We start from the raw sequence: 19,270 nt of genomic DNA on the forward strand, positions 1-19,270 counted from the left end.
CATATTGATAGAAAAACACAGAATTGTTGACATTTTTGCAGATTTATTAAAAAAGAAAAACTGAAATATCACATGGTCCTAAGTCTTCAGACCCTTTGCTCAGTATTTAGTAGAAGCACCCTTTTGATCTAATACAGCCATGAGTCTTTTTGGGAAAGATGCAACAAGTTTTCCACACCTAGATTTGGGGATCCTCTGCAATTCCTCCTTGCAGATCCTCTCCAGTTCTGTCAGGTTGGATGGTAAACGTTGGTGGACAGCCATTTTTAGGTCTCTCCAGAGATGCTCAATTGGGTTTAAGTCAGGGCTCTGGCTGGGCCATTCAAGAACAGACACGGAGTTTTTGTGAAGCCACTCCTTCGTTCTTTTAGCTGTGTGCTCAGGGTCATTGTCTTGTTGGAAGGTAAACCTTCGGCCCAGTCTGAGGTCCTGAGCACTCTGGAGAAGGTTTTCGTCCAGGATATCCCTGTACTTGGCCGCATTCATCTTTCACCTTGATTGCAACCAGTTGTCCTGTCCCTGCAGCTGAAAAACACCCCCACAGTATGATGCTGCCACCACCATGCTTCACTGTTGGGACTGTATTGGACAGGTGATGAGCAGTTTAGAATTCAATTTAGAATTAAGGCCAAAAAGTCAGACCAGAGAATCTTATTTCTCACCATCTTGGAGTCCTTCAGGTATTTTTTTTAGCAAACACCATGCGGGCTTTCATGTGTCCTGCACTGAGGAGAGGCTTCTGTAGGGCCACTCTGCCATAAAGCCCCGACTGGTGGAGGGCTGCAGTGATGGTTGACTTTCTACAACTTTCTCCCATCTCCCGACTGGAGCTCAGCCACAGTGATCTTTGGGTTCTTCTTTACCTCTCTCACCAAGGCTCTTCTCCCCCGATAGCTCAGTTTTGTCACAGCAAAGGGTCTGAATACTTAGGACTATGTGATATTTCAGTTTTTCTTTATTAATAAATCTGAAAAATGTCAACAATTCTGTGTTTTTCTGTCAATATGGGGTGCTGTGTGTACATTGAGGAAAAAAAATGAACTTAAATGATTTCAGCAAATGGGTGCAGTTTGAATACTTTCCGTACCCACTATATATACAGTGAATCAGGGTAATTAGGAAGCTTTAGAACAGCTTGGACTATTTGGAATGGTATAGAACTTTGGATTTTCCCATAGACTGTGACAGTTTGCAAAGGGTATGAATAATTTTGGACATGCCACTTTTTGTTCAAATGTAAATAAAAGCTGAGAAATATTTTTTTTCACAATGATTCCTCTTGTACATCGTCTTATTATCTTTTGGGAGAAGCCTGTGTCATTTCCAGTCAAAAAAAAAAAAAAACTTTCTGGTTAAATAAAAGTAACTTTAAGTCAGAATTTGCCAGGGTATGAATAATTTCGGGCTTGACTGTATATATTTCAGTCTGGTTTGTATTTTAAATATAACAGAAACTCACTTTAAACAAAAAACATATCCTCTCCAAACTGTGTACATCTACATTCATTTAAATATTTGAAAAATGCATTTACCCAGAAATGTTAATTTAATTTTCAACAAATTCTTAATTTCTAAGTGAACTAAGTCACTGAGCACAACGTCTGAGAAAAGTAAAATATTTCTGAGAAGAGCTTGTGCAGCATTTATTTTCACTGAGAACGGAGCACATGATAAAGCTCATGTAATGAGATTCCCAGATCATATGAAAGATCATTTCAAAACAGCTTTAATGAAATTCTAATGCAGTACAGATAGCTGCAGATGATATCTGAATATAACGATAGATTGGATTATGAAACTGCTCAGCTGGGTGTTTTTTCCAGAGGAACACACAGCTGTTACTCACACTTTGGTTGAACATGTCCGTCTCATGCCGCAGTGTGGTGTACTGGCGCAGAAGCTGCTGTATCGTCTCTACCCGCTCCACCTCCAACCTCTCCAACTCCTTCAGAGTGCAAAAACACAGAATCACAGATCTAGGATCAGTCTGCATATTACTATTAGCTGATGACTCTGACAAAAATTACATTAATTTTCTTAAAGGTGAAATTCATTATTCATTATTTCAGTAAGATTTTCAATAAGATTCTCTTCTGCTCACCAAAGCCTTCAGTTATTTGATCCAAAACACAGCAAATGCCGTTGTGAAATATTTTTAATATTTAAAATCACTGCTCTCTGTTTGAATATATTTTAAAATGTAATTTATTCCTGTAATTAAAGCTTAATTTTCAGCATCATTACTCCAGTCTTCAGTGTCACATGATCCTTCAGAAATCATTCTAATATGCTGATTTGCTGCTCAAGAAACATTTATTATTATTATTATTATTATTATTATTACATTATTATTACATTACTATTACATTATATTTACAGAAATTAATACTTTTATTTAGCAAAAATGGTTTAAATTTATCAAAGTGTTGATGAAGACATTTATAATGTTACAAAAGATTTCTATTTCAGATAAATGCTGTTCTTCTGAACTTTCTGTTCATCAAAGAAACCTGAAAAAATATTTACTCCGCTGTTTTAAACAATAATAATAAAAAATGTTTTTTTTTTGAGCAGCAAATCAGAATATTACTGTCATTTCTGATGAATCATGTGACACTGAAGACTGTAGTAATGATGCTAAAAATTCAGCTTTGAAATCAGGAATAAATTACATTTTAAAATATGTTCAAATAGAGAGCAGCTATTTTAAATAGCAAATTTTTTTTTTTTTTTTTAAATGTACTGTTTTTTCAGTATTTTGGATCAAATAAATGCAGGCTCGTAAGCAGAAGAGACTTCTTTAAAACATTAAAAATATTACTGTTCAAAAACTTTTGACTGGTAGTAACGATTTCTCTATATTTACATTTTTACTACAAATCTGAATATTTTCAGGAAAAAAGTAAAAAAACAACAACAACAGATTCTATAAAGAAAATAAAGTAAAAAAATACAAAGCTTGGAATTATAGTTATATTATATTTATTAAACATTAGTTTGTTTGTCCTCATATTGCTATTGCTGCCATTTTGTAAAAGCAATAAGCAACTCAAATTTGTGCATTATAGGTTTTAACACGATTTAAATATAAATGATAAAATTCATAATAAAGGGGCTCTTACTGATAATATATTTAGCAAAATTAAAATGAGCCTCATAAAGAAGAATCATTAAGAGTATTCAGAAACCACTGCATAATAAATATGCATAAAGTATCATCTTCCACAAGGACAAAAGAGACAGTAGAAAATAATTAGTAATAAAATAATAGGAATAATTACCAGGCTTGTGGTGACCATCTCCTCAAACCACTTGGACTGAGCCTGATTGTAAAGATCCACACAACGCATCAGATCGTCACCTATTCAGATAAAACAGAGACAGTTATTACAATCATACATGCAGTTACAAAAATATTGATTTCCTAAATCAAGTCAATTAATAGCGAAACAAGACTGCTTATCCTATCCTTGTTTTAAAGATGGATATTTTTTTACTGGCAAACCAGTTAAAGATACTGATTTGATTTTTTATTAATTAAATATTGTCTTATTGTGTCTGCGCTTGACTTTACCAGCAGGGGTCAGTCTTAAATCATTTATACTATTTGTATTCCCTTCTGTAACACAATAATCACAGGTATCATTTAAACTCAAGCTGTTTACCAAGAAAAGCTGTTCCCAAACACAGCTACTGGGCTTAACAATTACATGCATAATTAAAGGTAAACGGGCAAAAGGAGGCAGACGTGTGAGAGAAAGAATATCGACATCTTGGAAGAAAAAAGAGAACAGATCGCTCCATCTATATGTAAATGAGCTGCAGGGTTTAAAGACATTTGCATTAGTGATTTTAGCTGCCGTGATTATTGAAGGAAAACGGTGTTTGAGCCGTGCTTAATGTTTGGCCATTGATTTATAGCGGGAACTGCGACTTGCTCAGTGCGTGGGAATTTGAGAAAGAGAGAGACGCAGATAACATCATACGGGGTTTTTCTACTGAGCTCAGCTGCAGAGGAAAACACTGTAAAGCTCTTGGCGGCGGCACAATTAAAAACAATCTCCTGCAGTCAAGCACTGGAAAAGATCTCAGCAAACAAAGAAAATCAAAGCTGACTGAATCTAAAACACCATTTGACACTGATATCTTACAGCACAATTATCACATGGCTTACTGTAACATGAGTGATTCTAATCAATAACAAATGAGCTCAATAATATCAACTAGATTTTTACATTGCCTTTTGTGCTAGAGTGTCGTGGCTGGCTGCCAGCCAGTGTGTTGCTTTGCATTGGCTATGCATTGCTGGGTGGTTAATGGGATGTTGCTTACTGGTGGGAATAAAGAAATGGCTCTATAATATTCTGGTCTTTTGCAGGTTCCTCATAAGATTTTGCAGACTCATAAGTATAATCTTTCCATTGTCAGAACAACCCTTTCTAAAATCCAAAGGCATGTATAAAGCCCCATGTTTACAGTTTGAGACAATAAACAATTCGGAACAATTCAAAAAGAGAGAAAGAAATGAATAAAGAAAGAAAAGAAAAGGAAGGGAGAAAGAAATGAATAAAGAAAGACAGAAAGAAAGAGAAAGGGAGAAAGAAATAAGGAGAGGGAGAAGAAAGTAAGAAAGAAAGAGTGAGAAAGAAGGAAGGGGAGGATAAAAGGGAAAAAGAAAGGGAGAATAAAGAAAGAAAGATAGAAAGAAAGAAAGACAGAAAGAAAGAAAGAAAGAAAGAAAGACAGAAAAACAGAAAGAAAGAAAGAAAGAAAGAAAGAAGGAGGAAAGGGAGGAAAAAAAAGGGGAAAAGAAAGGGAGAAAGGAAGGGAGAAAGAAGTGAAGAACAAAAAGAGAAAGAAAGAGGAAGAAAAGAGAAAAGGGGGGGAAAAGGGAGAAAGAAATGAAAGAAAGAAAAAAGAAAAAGAAAGAAAGAAAGAAAGAAAGGGAAATGGGAGAAAGGAGGAAAAAGAGGGGAAAAGAGAAAGAAATGGAGAAAGGAAGGGAGAAAGAAATAAAGAAAGAAAGGGAGAAAAAGAAAGGAAGAAAGAAAGAGAAAGAAATAAGGAGAGGGAGAAGGGAGAATAAATAAAGAAAGAAAGAAACAGAGAAAGAAACAGAGAAACAAAGAGGAAGGAAAGGGAGGAAAAAAGGGGAAAAGAAAGGGAGAAAGGAAGGGAGAAAGAAATTAAGAAAAAGAAAGAGGGAGAAAGGAGGAAAGGGGAGGAAAAAGGGAGAAAGAAATGGAAAAGAAAGAAAGAAAGAAAAAGGGAGAATTAAAAGGAGAAATTAAAAGAGAAAAAAGAAAATGAAAGAAAAGAAAGAGAAAAAAAGGGGAAAGAAAGGGAGAAAGAAATGAAGAAAAAAGAAAGAGGGAGAAAGGAGGAAAGGGGAGGAAAAATGGAGAAAGAAATGAGGAAAGAAATGGAGAAGACGGAAAGAAAGAAAAAGGGAGAATTAAAAGGAGAAATTAAAGGAGAAATAAAGAAAGAAAGAAAGAAAGAAAGAAAGGGTGAAAGGAGGAAAGGGAGGGGAAAAGGGAGAAAGGTAAAAGGAAGGGAGAAAGAAATAAACAAAAGAAAGAAAGAAAGAAAGAAAGAAAGAAAGAAAGAAAGAAAGAAAGAAAGAAAGAAAGAAAGAAAGAAAGAAAGAAAAAAAGGGTGAGAGGAGGAAAGGGAGGGGAAAAGGAAGAAAGGTAAAAGGAAGGGAGAAAGAAATAAACAAAAGAAAGAAAGAAAGAAAGAAAGAAACAAAAGAAAGAAAGAAAGAAAGAAAGAAAGAAAGAAATAAAGAAAGAAAGAAAAAAAAGGGTGAGAGGAGGAAAGGGAGGGGAAAAGGAAGAAAGGTAAAAGGAAGGGAGAAAGAAATAAACGAAAGAAAGAAAGAAAGAAAGAAAGAAAGAAAGAAAGAAAGAAAGAAAGAAAGAAAGAAAGGGAGAAAGGGAGAAAGGAAGGAGAAAAGGGAGAAAGAAAGAAAGGTTTGGGAATCCCTCCTACATACCATGGTATTTACATAGTATTCCAAGGTACTTAGAGCTTGTAATAACTCTAAAACAATGAAAACACCAGGTACAAGCCTCTCAAATACAGTACAAAACATGTTAATATCAAGGCACTTCCAGCTACTTTGAAGTGAGTGCATTGTTATGCATATCACATTAATGATGTTGTTTCAAAAACTGAATAGTGAAGCAGGAAGTTCTCTCACAGTGCTGGTATAGTCTAAAGTACTCAGTGTTGTGGCTGTGTGTGTGTCAGTCATGGTCATTTGGTCCTCTGTGCTGATGGAGTCAGTCTATAAGCGCTGAATAAGACACCATTAGGCTCCTCAATAATGCACCAGTCATTCAGGCCAACAGGTTGAAGGTGAAGTGAATTCTCCGTGACGCGTCCTGCCGTGCGAACCTCAGAGTTGCCAGGTCTTCCTGCATCAGGGATGTGTGAGTGTCCAGCTCAGGACAAATCCGGCATTGATGGTAGGCGTTCAGAGCAATAAGAGGCTTGGCATGCTGATCGTCAGCTCCCACGAGGCCCATTTTCCCACTGCAAAAATAGATCATTACTCCATGCCTTTCCCAACTCCGTCTGGAATCAATACAGCCTGGCTCCTCTTAAACACAGACTCCTGGGACTGAGCCAAAGTCCTCTTCCATCCCCTGCACTGTTCTCTCCCATCCTGTTTGTCATGCCTCTCTCCCCTCACTCCAAAACACAGTCTCATCTCCACAGTCTCCGCATGCTACAACAAAAGATTTCACCTCAAAGAAAGCTCCTTACTCAACACAAAAAGGACTGACGCCAGATTACGGAGGGTTCGTTTCATTTGCAACCCATCCTGGGTGGAAGAGAATGACTGGAAGTTTTTAAAGCGAGAGACTATTGAGGAAGTCAATCCTGTTGAGCAGTGGAGCAGCCAGGAGTTTGTCTGCCAGTGCAGTCTGTTACAGTGTTATGACAGCTGGCAAACTAGCTGTGACTTGAGGATTTTGATAGTTGGAGTATAATTGCGCACAGCCAGAGCTTTTTAATGAACTTCTTAACCTCATGAAGCCTTTTGTGTCGCATTTGACACGCATATTTCTAAGGTCTCTCTTTAAATAAGAATAAGAAACTAATTACAAGCAATAAGACACAAATACAAAAAAATAATAATAATACGAAATGCTACATGCAGTTAAGGTCAAAAGTTTTGATACACCTTGCAGAATCTGCAATATGTTAATTATTTTAACATGCAAAATGCATGTTATTTTTAATTTAGTACTGACCCGAATAAGATATTTCACATAGAATATGTTTGCATATAGTCCACAAGTGAAAATAATAGTTGAATTTATAAAAATGACTCTGTTCAAGAGTTTACATATGTTTGATTCTTAATACTGTGTTGTTACCTGAATGATCCACAGCTGTTGTTGTTTTTTTTTTTAGTAATAGTTGTTCATGAGTCTCTAGTTTGTCCTGAAACAGTTAAACTGCCTGGTGTTCTTCAGAAAAATCCTTCAGGTCCCACAATTTTTTAGGTTACAGCATTTTTGAGTATTTGAACCCTTTCAAACAATGACTGTATTATTTTGAGATCCATCTTTTTACACTGAGGACAACTGAGGGACTCCTATGTAACTCTTACAGAAGGTTTCCAGAAGTACATTTTTGATGTGAAGATCGGAGTAAATTAATCTGCTTCTAAAGGGCAGTACTAAATAATAATAATAATAAAAAAGGCAAAATAAGAAAAATGCACACATTCTCATTCTGTTCAAAAGTTTACACCCCTGGCTCTTAATGTTGAAAAGTGTTCAAATACACAAAAAGTATGAAAAACCAAAGAATTTATGGGACCTGAACGATTTTTCTGAAGATCAGCAGGCAGTTTAACTGTTCAGGACAAGCAAGGGACTTATTAACAACTATCACTAAACAAAAAAAACACAGCTGTGGATCAGGTAACATTGTATTAAGAATCAAGTGTATGTAAACTTTTGAACGAGGTCATTTTTACAAATTCAACTATTATTATCTCTTTTGGACTAAATGTAAATTAAATGTCTTTTATTCTTATTTCGGTAAAATAATTAACATTTTGCAGATTATGCAAGGTGTATATAAACTTTTGACCTCAACTGTACATTGTATTAAGTAATCAAATGTGTAAAACAATGCATATTCTTAACTGTGCAAATTAATTAAATATTTCTTCTTATTAAATAAATTCAATGCACGCAGACTGAAGTAGTTTAAGTCTTTTGTTCTTTACAAAATTGATTCAGTCAAGAGCAGCATTTTCTGTCTTTTGTTGTTTGATTAACATGAATATCAGACAGCAGGAATATTTGACTGCAGTCACTTTAAAAGCTACTCAGATCCAATATACTGTTACACATGTGTTTTCTTTCTCAGCTGTTTGCTTTTATTTAAGACATAAATTACTGTGTTTATGAGAAATCTTTCAAAGACGGGCATTTTGACCAGTGGTGGATGAAGTACACAAATCAAGTACTTGAGTAAAAGTATAGATACACTTAATACAATATTACTCCAGTAAAAGTAAAAGTACTCATTTTTCAGTTTTACTCGAGTGAAAGTACAAAAGTACAAATTTTTTTGTGTACTTAAGTAAAAAAGTACTGAACTATTTTGCAATTTTATATAGGCTACTTAATTTAATTTTATATTAGCATATATTTTTTTATAATCCTACTGTTAAAAAAGCCTTGGATTTTCCAAAAATAATCACTAGCCTATACGGAGTCAAGATATATGTTTATTATTGATATGGACTACATTGATGAGAGTGATGTAGTAATGTTCACTGTGAAGCTTACACTGTCGATATACCTGAGAGAAAATTGATTTTCTGAGAAATCTCATTTTCATCAGTAAGAAAAAAGTGTTTTAAAGCTTGTTGTTTTGCAGAACGTCACAGTTATAAATTATATGAGAATAAGGCCTGAAGTTAGGAAGAACATTTTAAGGAAAATGTAATTATATTTTCATAATATTTTTCTTATTTCTCAAACATTGTCTGTGGTGTAAAACACTCCTGGCCAAATATTTACTTATTTTCAGTATGGTTATGAATAAACACGTATATCTGTCTACTAGGCTAGTTGATCCAAACAATGTAAAAAAATTCCGTCGTCGGCATCCGTCCGTCTCGGGAGACAATGGTATAGCTTCATTTGAGTCTACCTGCACCGCCGAGAATGGCTGAGCAGTCCGACTCGGGAGTGGCAGTCCCTGCCGCACTTTCTACAGGTGAAGGCGGATGCATTTTCGTTTCGCTCAGCCTCTGCACACGATGTACCCTGCCTGACTGCGAGCCTCCAGGCTGGTCGGTCGTCTGCTTGACTTTCCTATGAGTTGTGGTTGATGGAAAACTGCTTCATGTCCTTCTTGCAGATGTCTTTGAATCGAAGTTTCGGGAGCCCTGTATTCCTTTGGCCCTCAACCAGCTCGCCGTAGAGGAGGTCTTTGGGAATGCGGTCTGCGTCCATTCTCCTGACATGGCAGAGCCACCTGAGACGTCTCTCACTGAGAACTGTGTGCAGGCTTCTCATGTTGGCTCGCTCCAGCACCTTGGTGTTGGGGACCCTATCCTGCCACTTGACTTGCAGTATGCGCCGCAGGCACCTCATGTGGAAACTGTTGAGTTTCCTTTCGTGCCTCGCGTAGGTGGTCCACGTCTCACCGCCATAGAGGAGAGTGCTGAGTACGCAGGCTCGGTAGACACGCAGTCTGGTCCTCTCAGTGAGGCCGGAGTTATTCCACACTCGCTGGTTCAGTTTGGCCATGACTATGGCTGCCTTGGCAATCCTGCTATTGATCTCCAAGTCGATGTACAGCGAGCTGGAAATAGTGGACCCGAGGTAGGTGAAGTATTCGACAGCCTCCAGGGTGTATCCGTCAATGACGATGTTCGGAGGAGACTCTGTGCCCTGAGCCATGGTGTTGGTCTTCCTCAGGCTGATGGTCAGACCAAACTCTTTGCACGCGTGGGATAGGCAGGTGACAAGTTGCTGAAGTCCGACCTCGGTGTGTGATGTCAAGGCTGCGTCATCAGCGAAAAGCATCTCATGGATGAGTACCTCCGTGACTTTGGTCTTGGCACGGAGACGGGCTATATTGTAGAGCCTGCCATCGGACCTGGTGTGGATGTAAACACCCTCGTTGCAGTCCTTGAAGGTGTATTGGAGGAGCATGGAGAAGAAGATGCCGAAGAGTGTAGGTGCGAGGACGCAGCCCTGCTTTACTCCGCTGCTGACTGGGAAGGCCTCGGAGGTTACGCCGCTGTAGCAAACCGTGCTATGCATGTTATCATGGAAGGACTTGACCACTGCAAGCAGGTGTGGGGGGCAGCCAATCTTCTGCAGCAAGCTGAAGAGTCGATAAAGGCAATGTAGAGTGGCATCTGCTGCTCCTGACACTTCTCCTGTAGCTGACGCAGTGAAAAGATCATGTCCACTGTTGATCGGCCAGCCCTGAAGCCGCACTGGGATTCTGGGTAGACGCGGGAAGCGAGTGCCTGCAGGCGGGCGAGGGCGACACGAGCAAACACCTTACCAACGACGCTGAGGAGGGAGATGCCCCGGTAGTTGTTGCAGTAGCTCCGGTCTCCTTTGTTCTTGTACAAAGTGATGATGTTGGCATCTCTCATGTCCTGGGGGATGTAACCCTGTTCCCAGCAGAGACAGAGGAGATCGTGGAGTGGCTGTAGCAGGGCTGGTTTCCCACCCCTCAGGACACCTGGAGGGATTCCGTCGTTCCCAGGTGCCTTCCCACAGGCAAGGCAGTCGATGGCTTTGCTAAGCTCTTCCACAGTGGGTGGGGTGTCTAGTTCCTCCATGACTGGCAGTTCTGGTATGGCATTGAGAGCGGTGTTTGTTACGGTATTCAGCGTTGCGTACAGCTCGAGGTAATGCTCGGTCCACCGCTTCATCTGCTTTTCCTGGTCGGTTATGACCTCACCTGTCTTTGACCTGAGGGGGGCGGTCTTGGAGGGAGTTGGGCCTGTTGCCTTTCTGATGCCCTCATCATGTAGTTCAGTAAAAAGTACGATCTTATGCTTTGGAATGTAGTGAAGTGAAAGTAAAAGTTACTCAAAATAAAACTACTCCAGTAAAGTACAGATACTTGAAAAATTTACTTAAGTACAGTAACGAAGTACAACTACTTCATACACATTCATTGACACATACAAGTGTGTGTATTTAACCGTTCAAGGCCTATAAAGTGGCAAAACTAACTACCGCGCTATATCAGCACCATCTTCACATGTGTGCGCCTCTATGACAGTGCTTCTCTCAGACAGTGCACGCATATAGTAAAATGAGTTCTCTTTTGCTGCAGATACTGCTTCATGACCTAAAATAACTTGTTTTTAAACAGCAATGTTTAAAAATGAGTGTAAAAAATAGGTATTTGTGACCACATGGCACAGCAACATCACAAGACCGTGTAATTTTTGTGCGTGTTATTTCTTCCTTGTGTATGAGCTCCACATTCTTTTGCATTATACTATATGAGCCATAAAAGCCTGATCTATCATCTATCAAATATGTTACAAACCATAAAACACAAACTATGGGTGCAAACTATGGGTGGTTAATAAAAGAGCGAAAATAATGAACTGTCAAAACTTACTCTCATGTAATTTCAAAGCCATATGACTTTGGTAGAACACAAAAAAAGATGTTTAGCAGAATGACCAAGCTGCTCTTTTCCATTAAATAAAAAACATTTTGCAACTACAGGTTGTTAGGCACCAAATGTACTATATTTCAAGTCTTCTGTAGGTATACAATAGTTTGTTTGAGGACCAGACTTAAATGTAAGTATTCATTCCATGAAACCTTTCCCATCTCCTGTAGTTCTTAAATATGTTCCTTTAAAGAAAAAAATGTGTATTACAACGTGTATGGCTTAATGTAATGTAAATGATGTCTCTTATTGAAATATGCAGCAGAAAACCCATTAAAGACTTCAAAAATCTGCATCATTTTATACATATTTTGGACAATAGGGTGGCGCAATTATTTCAATGACATGAAACGGCTGCACTCAGTGAGCTACTGCTGCTATCTGTTGCTATTTTTACCGCAGCACAACTTGGAAAATGAAATACTGACACAATGCCATGTTGTGTGGAAGAGGAGAAAGAATGGGAAGATAGCTGTGGACGAATACAACTTATTAAAGACTTGCGTCTTTGTTCTCTTCACTTGTTCTCTAGCCCTGATGCCTTTGAGGCTTTTAGTAGCAACAGAAAAACTGAAAGAAAATAGCAACAGGTAGCGCCAGTGCAACCATTTCACGTCATAATGGTGCCCCCCATAGTCTAAAATATGTAAAAAACTTAAAAAAAAAAAAAACTTACATTGGTTTTCTATTACATATTTCAGTACAAGACATAATTTACATTATATTAAGCCATACATGTCATATAACCCAGGGTTCCCTTTAATAAATTATCATATTCTTGGACTGCCAAAATATCACCCCTGCAAACGTGAACTAGCATTGTTAGTTCCAAAATTCCATGGGTTATTAACAACTGGGATCAAAGGAAAGTGTCTTCAGGTTTATTGTGTGTACTAAGGCCATATTAGCTTAGGCTTAATGAACTGCTTTTGTACTGATGCTCTGACCTGCTTGTGTGGATTTCCGCCGGGCTTTCTTAATATCCTCCTCTGTTTTGTTGCTCAATTTGATCTCAAGCTGCTGTGTTTTCACTTCGAGATCCTTCTGTCTGTCTGCTAGAGCCTTCCGTGCCTGCAAAAGACAACACCAATAAGCAATGTAAAGACTTTAGCTTAAATATATAGGGTACAAAATATCCATAACAATTTTTTAGGTGTCTAACCCTTAAAAAATATGTTGATCATCAAACCAAAACCTGAGAGACTTTCTTTTCATTTTCTATGGTATACGCAATATTTTCAATCTGGAGCTATTACTGTTGTTATTAGATGTTCCCACTCTGCTGCAAATGATCACATGTATTCACCTTTTTCTTCAAAGTAAGCATATGGGTGAGACTTTCAGTTCATTATCCACTATTGGATCATTCCTCGACAACTCAACTGGAGGTCCCTCGCTCAAATTTTTGATTTTGCTAATACTATTTTCAGAAGAAAGATAAACATGTATAGTGATGAAAGCCAAAATATTAAATGTCATGGATGAGTATTTACTGAGTAGTCCATTAATCTTTGTTGCATTATGTGCCAAACCATTCAAAAATGGGGAAACACCACTTTTCAAGTTTTGTCTCCAAGGTTTGCATGCCTGTAACTGATGATGTATTAAAGATACCTTAATGCCCTTTTAGATATTGGGTCTTTACCAACTTTCCTTTTGGCATTTTCACTTTTAAGGCCCTATATGGTTTGGTTCCAGAGATACTGGAATTTCAATATGGCTCCAGAAGTAAATTGTTCAAATGGAGATTTTCAGTGGTCAGAAACCAAATATGGGTCAGTTTGCAAAAATATATTTCTTTTAAAGAGGAATGTCTAAAAAACAAATAATGTTGAAACTAGAGATGTATCTTGTTTCCTTCCATGCATTGAACATACCGGAGTGCCATAAATATTCTTTTTTCAAAGTTCGCCTGCCTACAACTGAAGTATTAAAAATATCACAGTATGATTTTAGATTCTAGTTCTTAATGAACGTTTCTTATGAAATCTTGATTTTCAATGCCCTACAATGTTCAGTCCCAGTTAATGTGCCTCAACTTTACCATTTCATTGCACTTTCAGCATTCAGACAGGCATGTTCTATGCAAATGTTTTGATAGAGAGAAACAAGATACAATTCTAATTTCAACATTATTTCTTCTTCAGACACTGTTCTTTAAAAGAAAATTAGTATTAGCTATATACAAAGTGACCAACATTTGGTTTTAAACCACTGAAAATGGATAATATTTAACAATACGGACAAGGAGCCTCATTGAGATCCCTAAACCTGAACGATATAGGGCCTAGAAAATTACGATTCCAAAAGAAAGGTTTATTTACAACTAGAATCTAAAACCATATTGCAATATCTTTAATATTTTTTGAGTTATAGGCATGCAAACTTGGGCAAAAGACTATTTATAGCACACAGACAAGTATGTTCAATGCAGTTGTCTTGACAGACTTCTCTAGCTTCAACATTATTTGTTCTTCAGACATTCCTCTTTAAAAGAAAAGAAGTATCATATTTTTGCTAACTGACCCACATTTGGTTTTTGATCACTGAAAATGTGTACATTTTAATGATATAGTACTGAAGCCATATTAAAAGTCCCATATCTCTGGAACCGAACCATATAGGGCCAGAAGGAAAGTGTTACCCAATATCAAAAAGCGTATTAAGATATATTTAATACTATTTCAGTACAGGCATGCAAACTTTGGAGACAAAACCTTAAAAAAGTGCTGTTTCCCCATTTTTGAATGGTTACCATTGGCACATAATGCAACAAAGACTGCTAAAAATACTAAAATTCCAATATCTCTGGAATCGAAACACATAGGGCTTTAAAACTATTCACTCAGTAAATATTCATCCACAACATTTAATATTTTGGCTTTCATCACTATACATGTCTATCTTTCTTCAGAAAAAAAAAAAAAAATAGCAAAATCAAACATTTGAGCCAAGGAATTTTTTGAAATTTGGTTGATTTGACACGGAATGACCCTATAGGGAACTAACAAGAAGAAAAACGTGTGGTAAACGATTTGCTTTGATTTGATTTAAGATAATACATTAGAATCACATGGTAAGTCACACCAATTAGCAATATCAAGCAGCAAATCGAGCTGTATTGTACAGCTAAAAATAGCTGGACGAGGATGAGACCGAAAGCCAAACCCATAAAATTTACAAATGGCCGCGCCTGCTCTTACAGGAAAGAAAAGGTGGATAAACCAATGCATGCCAGCTTCACTGTCTGCGATCCTATTGATAGCTGCCGCATTGCGAGGCAGTTAAACTGTGCTCAACTTTGTTACATAGCCTATGGTCACTGTTGCTCATGTCGCCAGAAATGGCCAACTCTCATTGGAAATGAATGATGGATATGGGGCCTGGGGTCAGCGCTGATGTTTAATCAGCAGGATGAACACAAGTGAATCACTCAAGGCATCATTCTGATGTGTTCTCATTTCTCATCCAGCCATCTGCTGTCCATGCAAAAGTTTGAACAGGCGTGTTGACACAATGGCTTCAAGACATAAATCACAGTCTGGAAAACATTTTAGAACCATTTGAACCACAAACACAGACTTCAAAAGAAATTTTAATTAAAAACGCTTGATAAAATCAGTATGGACAGTTACCCTGTGAAAAAAAGTACACTTTATAGCATACTCATCAAATTAGGGTTGAACCACTGTCATCTGAACTATTTTAATGATCTCCATCCATACTACTGTACCTTTCTGGGCCTTGAACGTGTCTGTTGCATTGCTCTCAGGGTCAGAAAGCTCTCAGATTTCATTAAAATATCTTAATTTGTGTTCTGAAGATCAACAAATGTTATGCGTTTGGAACGACATGAGGGTGAGTAATTAATGACAGAATTTTCATTTTTAGCTGAACTGTTTCTTTAAATGTACATTTAGTGAACTTATTTTGCACAAGGGTTTAAACAAAACATCCAGAGATAGAGTTTGTACCTTCTCCACAGCAGCATAACGGCTGACCAACTGCTTCCTCAGGTCAGCAATGTGGTGGTCGTATTTCTTCATGTCTTTTTTAAAGTTGTCTCCTCTGAAGGTCAGTAAAGGCTTCTCGACTTCACTCTGGAGCTGGAGACAAAATCCTCTGCATCATTTACTGAATGGCATATCTGAACACTGAAGAGCATCTGAAGTGAACTTATGAGGTGTGTGAGATGTTGTTTACTGCATTTCATTGCATATACTGTAGTATCAAGCTCAAAGTTTTTGCTTCAGTAATGATGATGTTCTTTAAAAGAAAGGCTTTTTGTTTTGCCGTCTCCGTAAATCATACGTGATCTGAGGGAATAAGACTGCAGAATCACCTCCATCTTTTCTGCCAATTAATCACCCACACTGGCGCTAAATGGAGCACGCTAGTGTGAACACGGGAAAGCACAGCGGTGGAAATAGACAAATCACAGCAGACTGAGGAAAGCTGTGTAGCTCATTACATACAGGCGGCTAATAACATCTCTGAGGGGAAGCTATTCAGTACAGCACAGAAATGAAATAAAGGCCAGATATTTCATCTTCCCTGACAAAGCATGAGCTCGAACTGCCAATTTCTCAGCTGGATCTTAAATCACCTCTACTGAGAGATGTCATAACAGAAAAGTGAAATCTGCCCACCTTTGAGGAGAACTTGAGATGGACCTCGGCTTCATCAGCTAGACTCTTCTTTAGCTGGGCCCAAGCTTCTCCAATTGTCCTAAATCAAACCACAGCCCAGGAAAGATGGTTAAAGCTATTGTTTCACTCTTAAACATAAGTGTACTTCTAAAGCAAACATTTTAATTTGACATTGTCTCTCTTTAAGTACACTAAAGTGGCCTTTTATTTAATTAATATTGCATTGTCTGCAAGTACATTTATTATACTACACTACGAGTGCATATTCGATACAATTAAGCATGTGTTAGGACTTTTTTAAGTACATGTTCATTTATTATTTAATCAGCAATCAATATGTTTAGCAGATTTTCATCTTCTCAACTTGATCTATATACTTTAGCTCAAAGCTACATTGAGTTAAAAATAGTGAAGGAAAAGCAGCTAACAGGTGTCCAGTGTACAAATACCTTTAATAGTACTTAAAAACAGTTCTTTAATGTAACATACCCTTCCTCTTGTGCCGCCATTGGGAACATGGAGAGTTTGGAAAGGTTCTTGGCATATTCCTCTTCAATTTTTATCCTGAAAGATCAAGCATTCATCAAGAAAAGAAAGAGATGAAAAAGATTTAATGTGGCATCATCTCTTACAGTCTTACTGGCAGAACGAAAAGTATACAATGCCAATATTACAGTCATTTGGATTTGTATCATGGTAATGCTCTTTGTTTTTGAATATAGTTATCCTTCAGCACTCTAATATATAAGTATCATGGTATTACTATGTAATACCGTTACTTATTATATTTTGTAATAAGTATCTGATCCTGCGATTCTTATACATTCCTATCCTTTCAAATGGAAGTCATAACATTGGTTTGATCAAACCCTGTGAGTTTGTTTTGATTCTGACATTGAGTCAATGTGAAAATCATTCACAAATGCTTGCCTTTATATTGTTAATTATTTTTGTGTATTCGAACCCTTTCCAACAATGACTATGATTTTGAGATCCATCTTTTCACACTGAAGACAACTCAGAGGCTCATATGCAACTATTACAGAAGGTTCAAACTCTTCAGATGCTTCAGAAGGAAACATGATGCATTAAGAGCCAGGGGTGAAAACTTTTGAACAAATTTTGCCTAAATATCATAATTATTCCATTTAGTACTGCCCTTCAGAAGCTACAAAAGACACTTACATGTTTCCCAAAAGACAAAATAAGTTGAATTTTCCCTGATCGTCGTAAAGTTTTCACCCCCCAGCTCTAACGCATTGTTTTTCCTTCTGGAGCATCAGTGAATGTTTAAACCTTCTGTAATAGTTGCATATGAGTCCCTCTGTTGTTCTCAGTGTGAAAAGATGGATCTCAAAATCATACAGTCATTGTTGGAAAGGGTTCAAATACACTAAAATGCTGAAAGACCAATGAATTTGTGGGACCTGTAGGATTTTTCTGAAGAAAACTGTTCAGGACAAACAAGGGACTCATAAACAGGTATCACAAAAAAAAAAACACAGCTTTGAATCCGTCAGGTAACAACAGAGTATTAAGAATCAAGTGTATGTAAACTTTTGAACAGGGTCATTTTTATAAATTCAACTTATTTTCTCTTGTGGACTATATGTAAACATCTTTTATGTGAAATATCTTATTCAGGTCAGTACTAAATAATAAATAACATGCATTTTGTATGATCCATCTTATTTTGGTAAAATAATTTACATTTCAGATTCTGCAAGGTGTGTATTTAAACTTTATATGATGAGAAAGTTATAATTTGACAGAAAAGTATTTTGGTCTTGTTTTCCAGTAAAATAACTAACAAGATAAGTTTGCATGAGCAGCAAAATTGCATAGCATATTAAGACATAAGAATCTTTTTGTTTCTGGTGTAAAGTTTTTCTTACCCCAAAAAATCTTACAGGCATTTATTCACATATAAACACTGATCGAGTTGGAAAGTTGTTATTACAATGTCAGGGGCAGCAAAATCTCTTTGGTCGGTGCAAGACGACAATGTACAATTTCAACAAAAACAAAAACAGCAAGATTTTTGTAACTCTACTTCTACAAAATGACAAAAGAATGTGCATCTGCGGTGTTTTTGCTTTTGTAATCAATTTATGAAGGTTCTGTAACCAGTATCATTATACTTTTTATGCTATCATGGCTGTAAAACACTGTGATATTTTGTACCTTCCATTAAAAAATCTATTTCAACTAATTTTTAACCATTCATTTTAATCTATTGAATCTAATATGCTTTCTCACTGACACACCCTGAACTCAGAAAATGCTGGTGATGTTTATGTGCCTTCAGCTCGTAATTACAATCTTTCAGACATGACCTGAATACACCAAGAGAGCACATCAAATATGGTAAATGTAAACTCAAACACGCATGTGTGACATGAGAACAGACCTTATTGAAAAAAAAAAATACTAATGAAGAAACTGGAACTAGAGAGTGAGGTGTTATGTAAGAATGATGTCAGTATGAGAAAGAGGCATGCCCACCTTTCTCTGATGAACTCTGCCATCTCTTTCTGCATCTGCTTCCCCTTCAGCTGTTTCTGCAGCAGAACTTCGAACCCTGTCACTGTGGCCCCCTGAGGGTCCCTCTTATCAGCCTGCAGAGGACAGAGAGCCTTTACACACACGTGGCGTCATGCATGCTACCACTTCATCAGCACCAGACTGTCAACAACACGTGAGCGCGATCAGATGTGTGTGAGTGCGGCCACATGTGTGCGTGAGTCACAGCGTGGGCTTGCATGAATCAGAGCAAGTGGGAGGGGGTGTACACCCTTGCGGGTGTTACTGTGAGTGTGCGTTTCAGTGAAGGGTGTGTATAGGTTGTTGAGGGTATGACTAATGTAAAGTGAGGGCTCCTGATGCTGTGTATGTGTGCAGCATGTTAATGAAATGTGCTTTTC

At 37.5% G+C, this 19,270-nt stretch overlaps 1 protein-coding gene across 1 annotated transcript in view; it reads right to left on the reverse strand.

Annotated features, from left to right (window-relative positions):
* The window catches only part of LOC141319226 (growth arrest-specific protein 7-like), a 34,571-nt gene that overhangs the window by 2,041 nt on the left and 13,260 nt on the right, over nt 1-19,270 (reverse strand). Inside the window, exons 5-11 of the mRNA XM_073833237.1 lie at nt 18,852-18,964; nt 16,836-16,910; nt 16,347-16,425; nt 15,672-15,803; nt 12,645-12,768; nt 3,282-3,361; nt 1,847-1,945 (exon numbers count right to left, since the gene is read on the reverse strand). Of these exons, the coding sequence (XP_073689338.1) occupies nt 1,847-1,945; nt 3,282-3,361; nt 12,645-12,768; nt 15,672-15,803; nt 16,347-16,425; nt 16,836-16,910; nt 18,852-18,964 (702 nt within the window). The remainder of the gene's footprint in view (nt 1-1,846; nt 1,946-3,281; nt 3,362-12,644; nt 12,769-15,671; nt 15,804-16,346; nt 16,426-16,835; nt 16,911-18,851; nt 18,965-19,270) is intronic.

Source organism: Garra rufa, chromosome 1 (assembly GCF_049309525.1).
Source record: "Garra rufa chromosome 1, GarRuf1.0, whole genome shotgun sequence".
Lineage (NCBI taxonomy): Eukaryota > Metazoa > Chordata > Actinopteri > Cypriniformes > Cyprinidae > Garra > Garra rufa.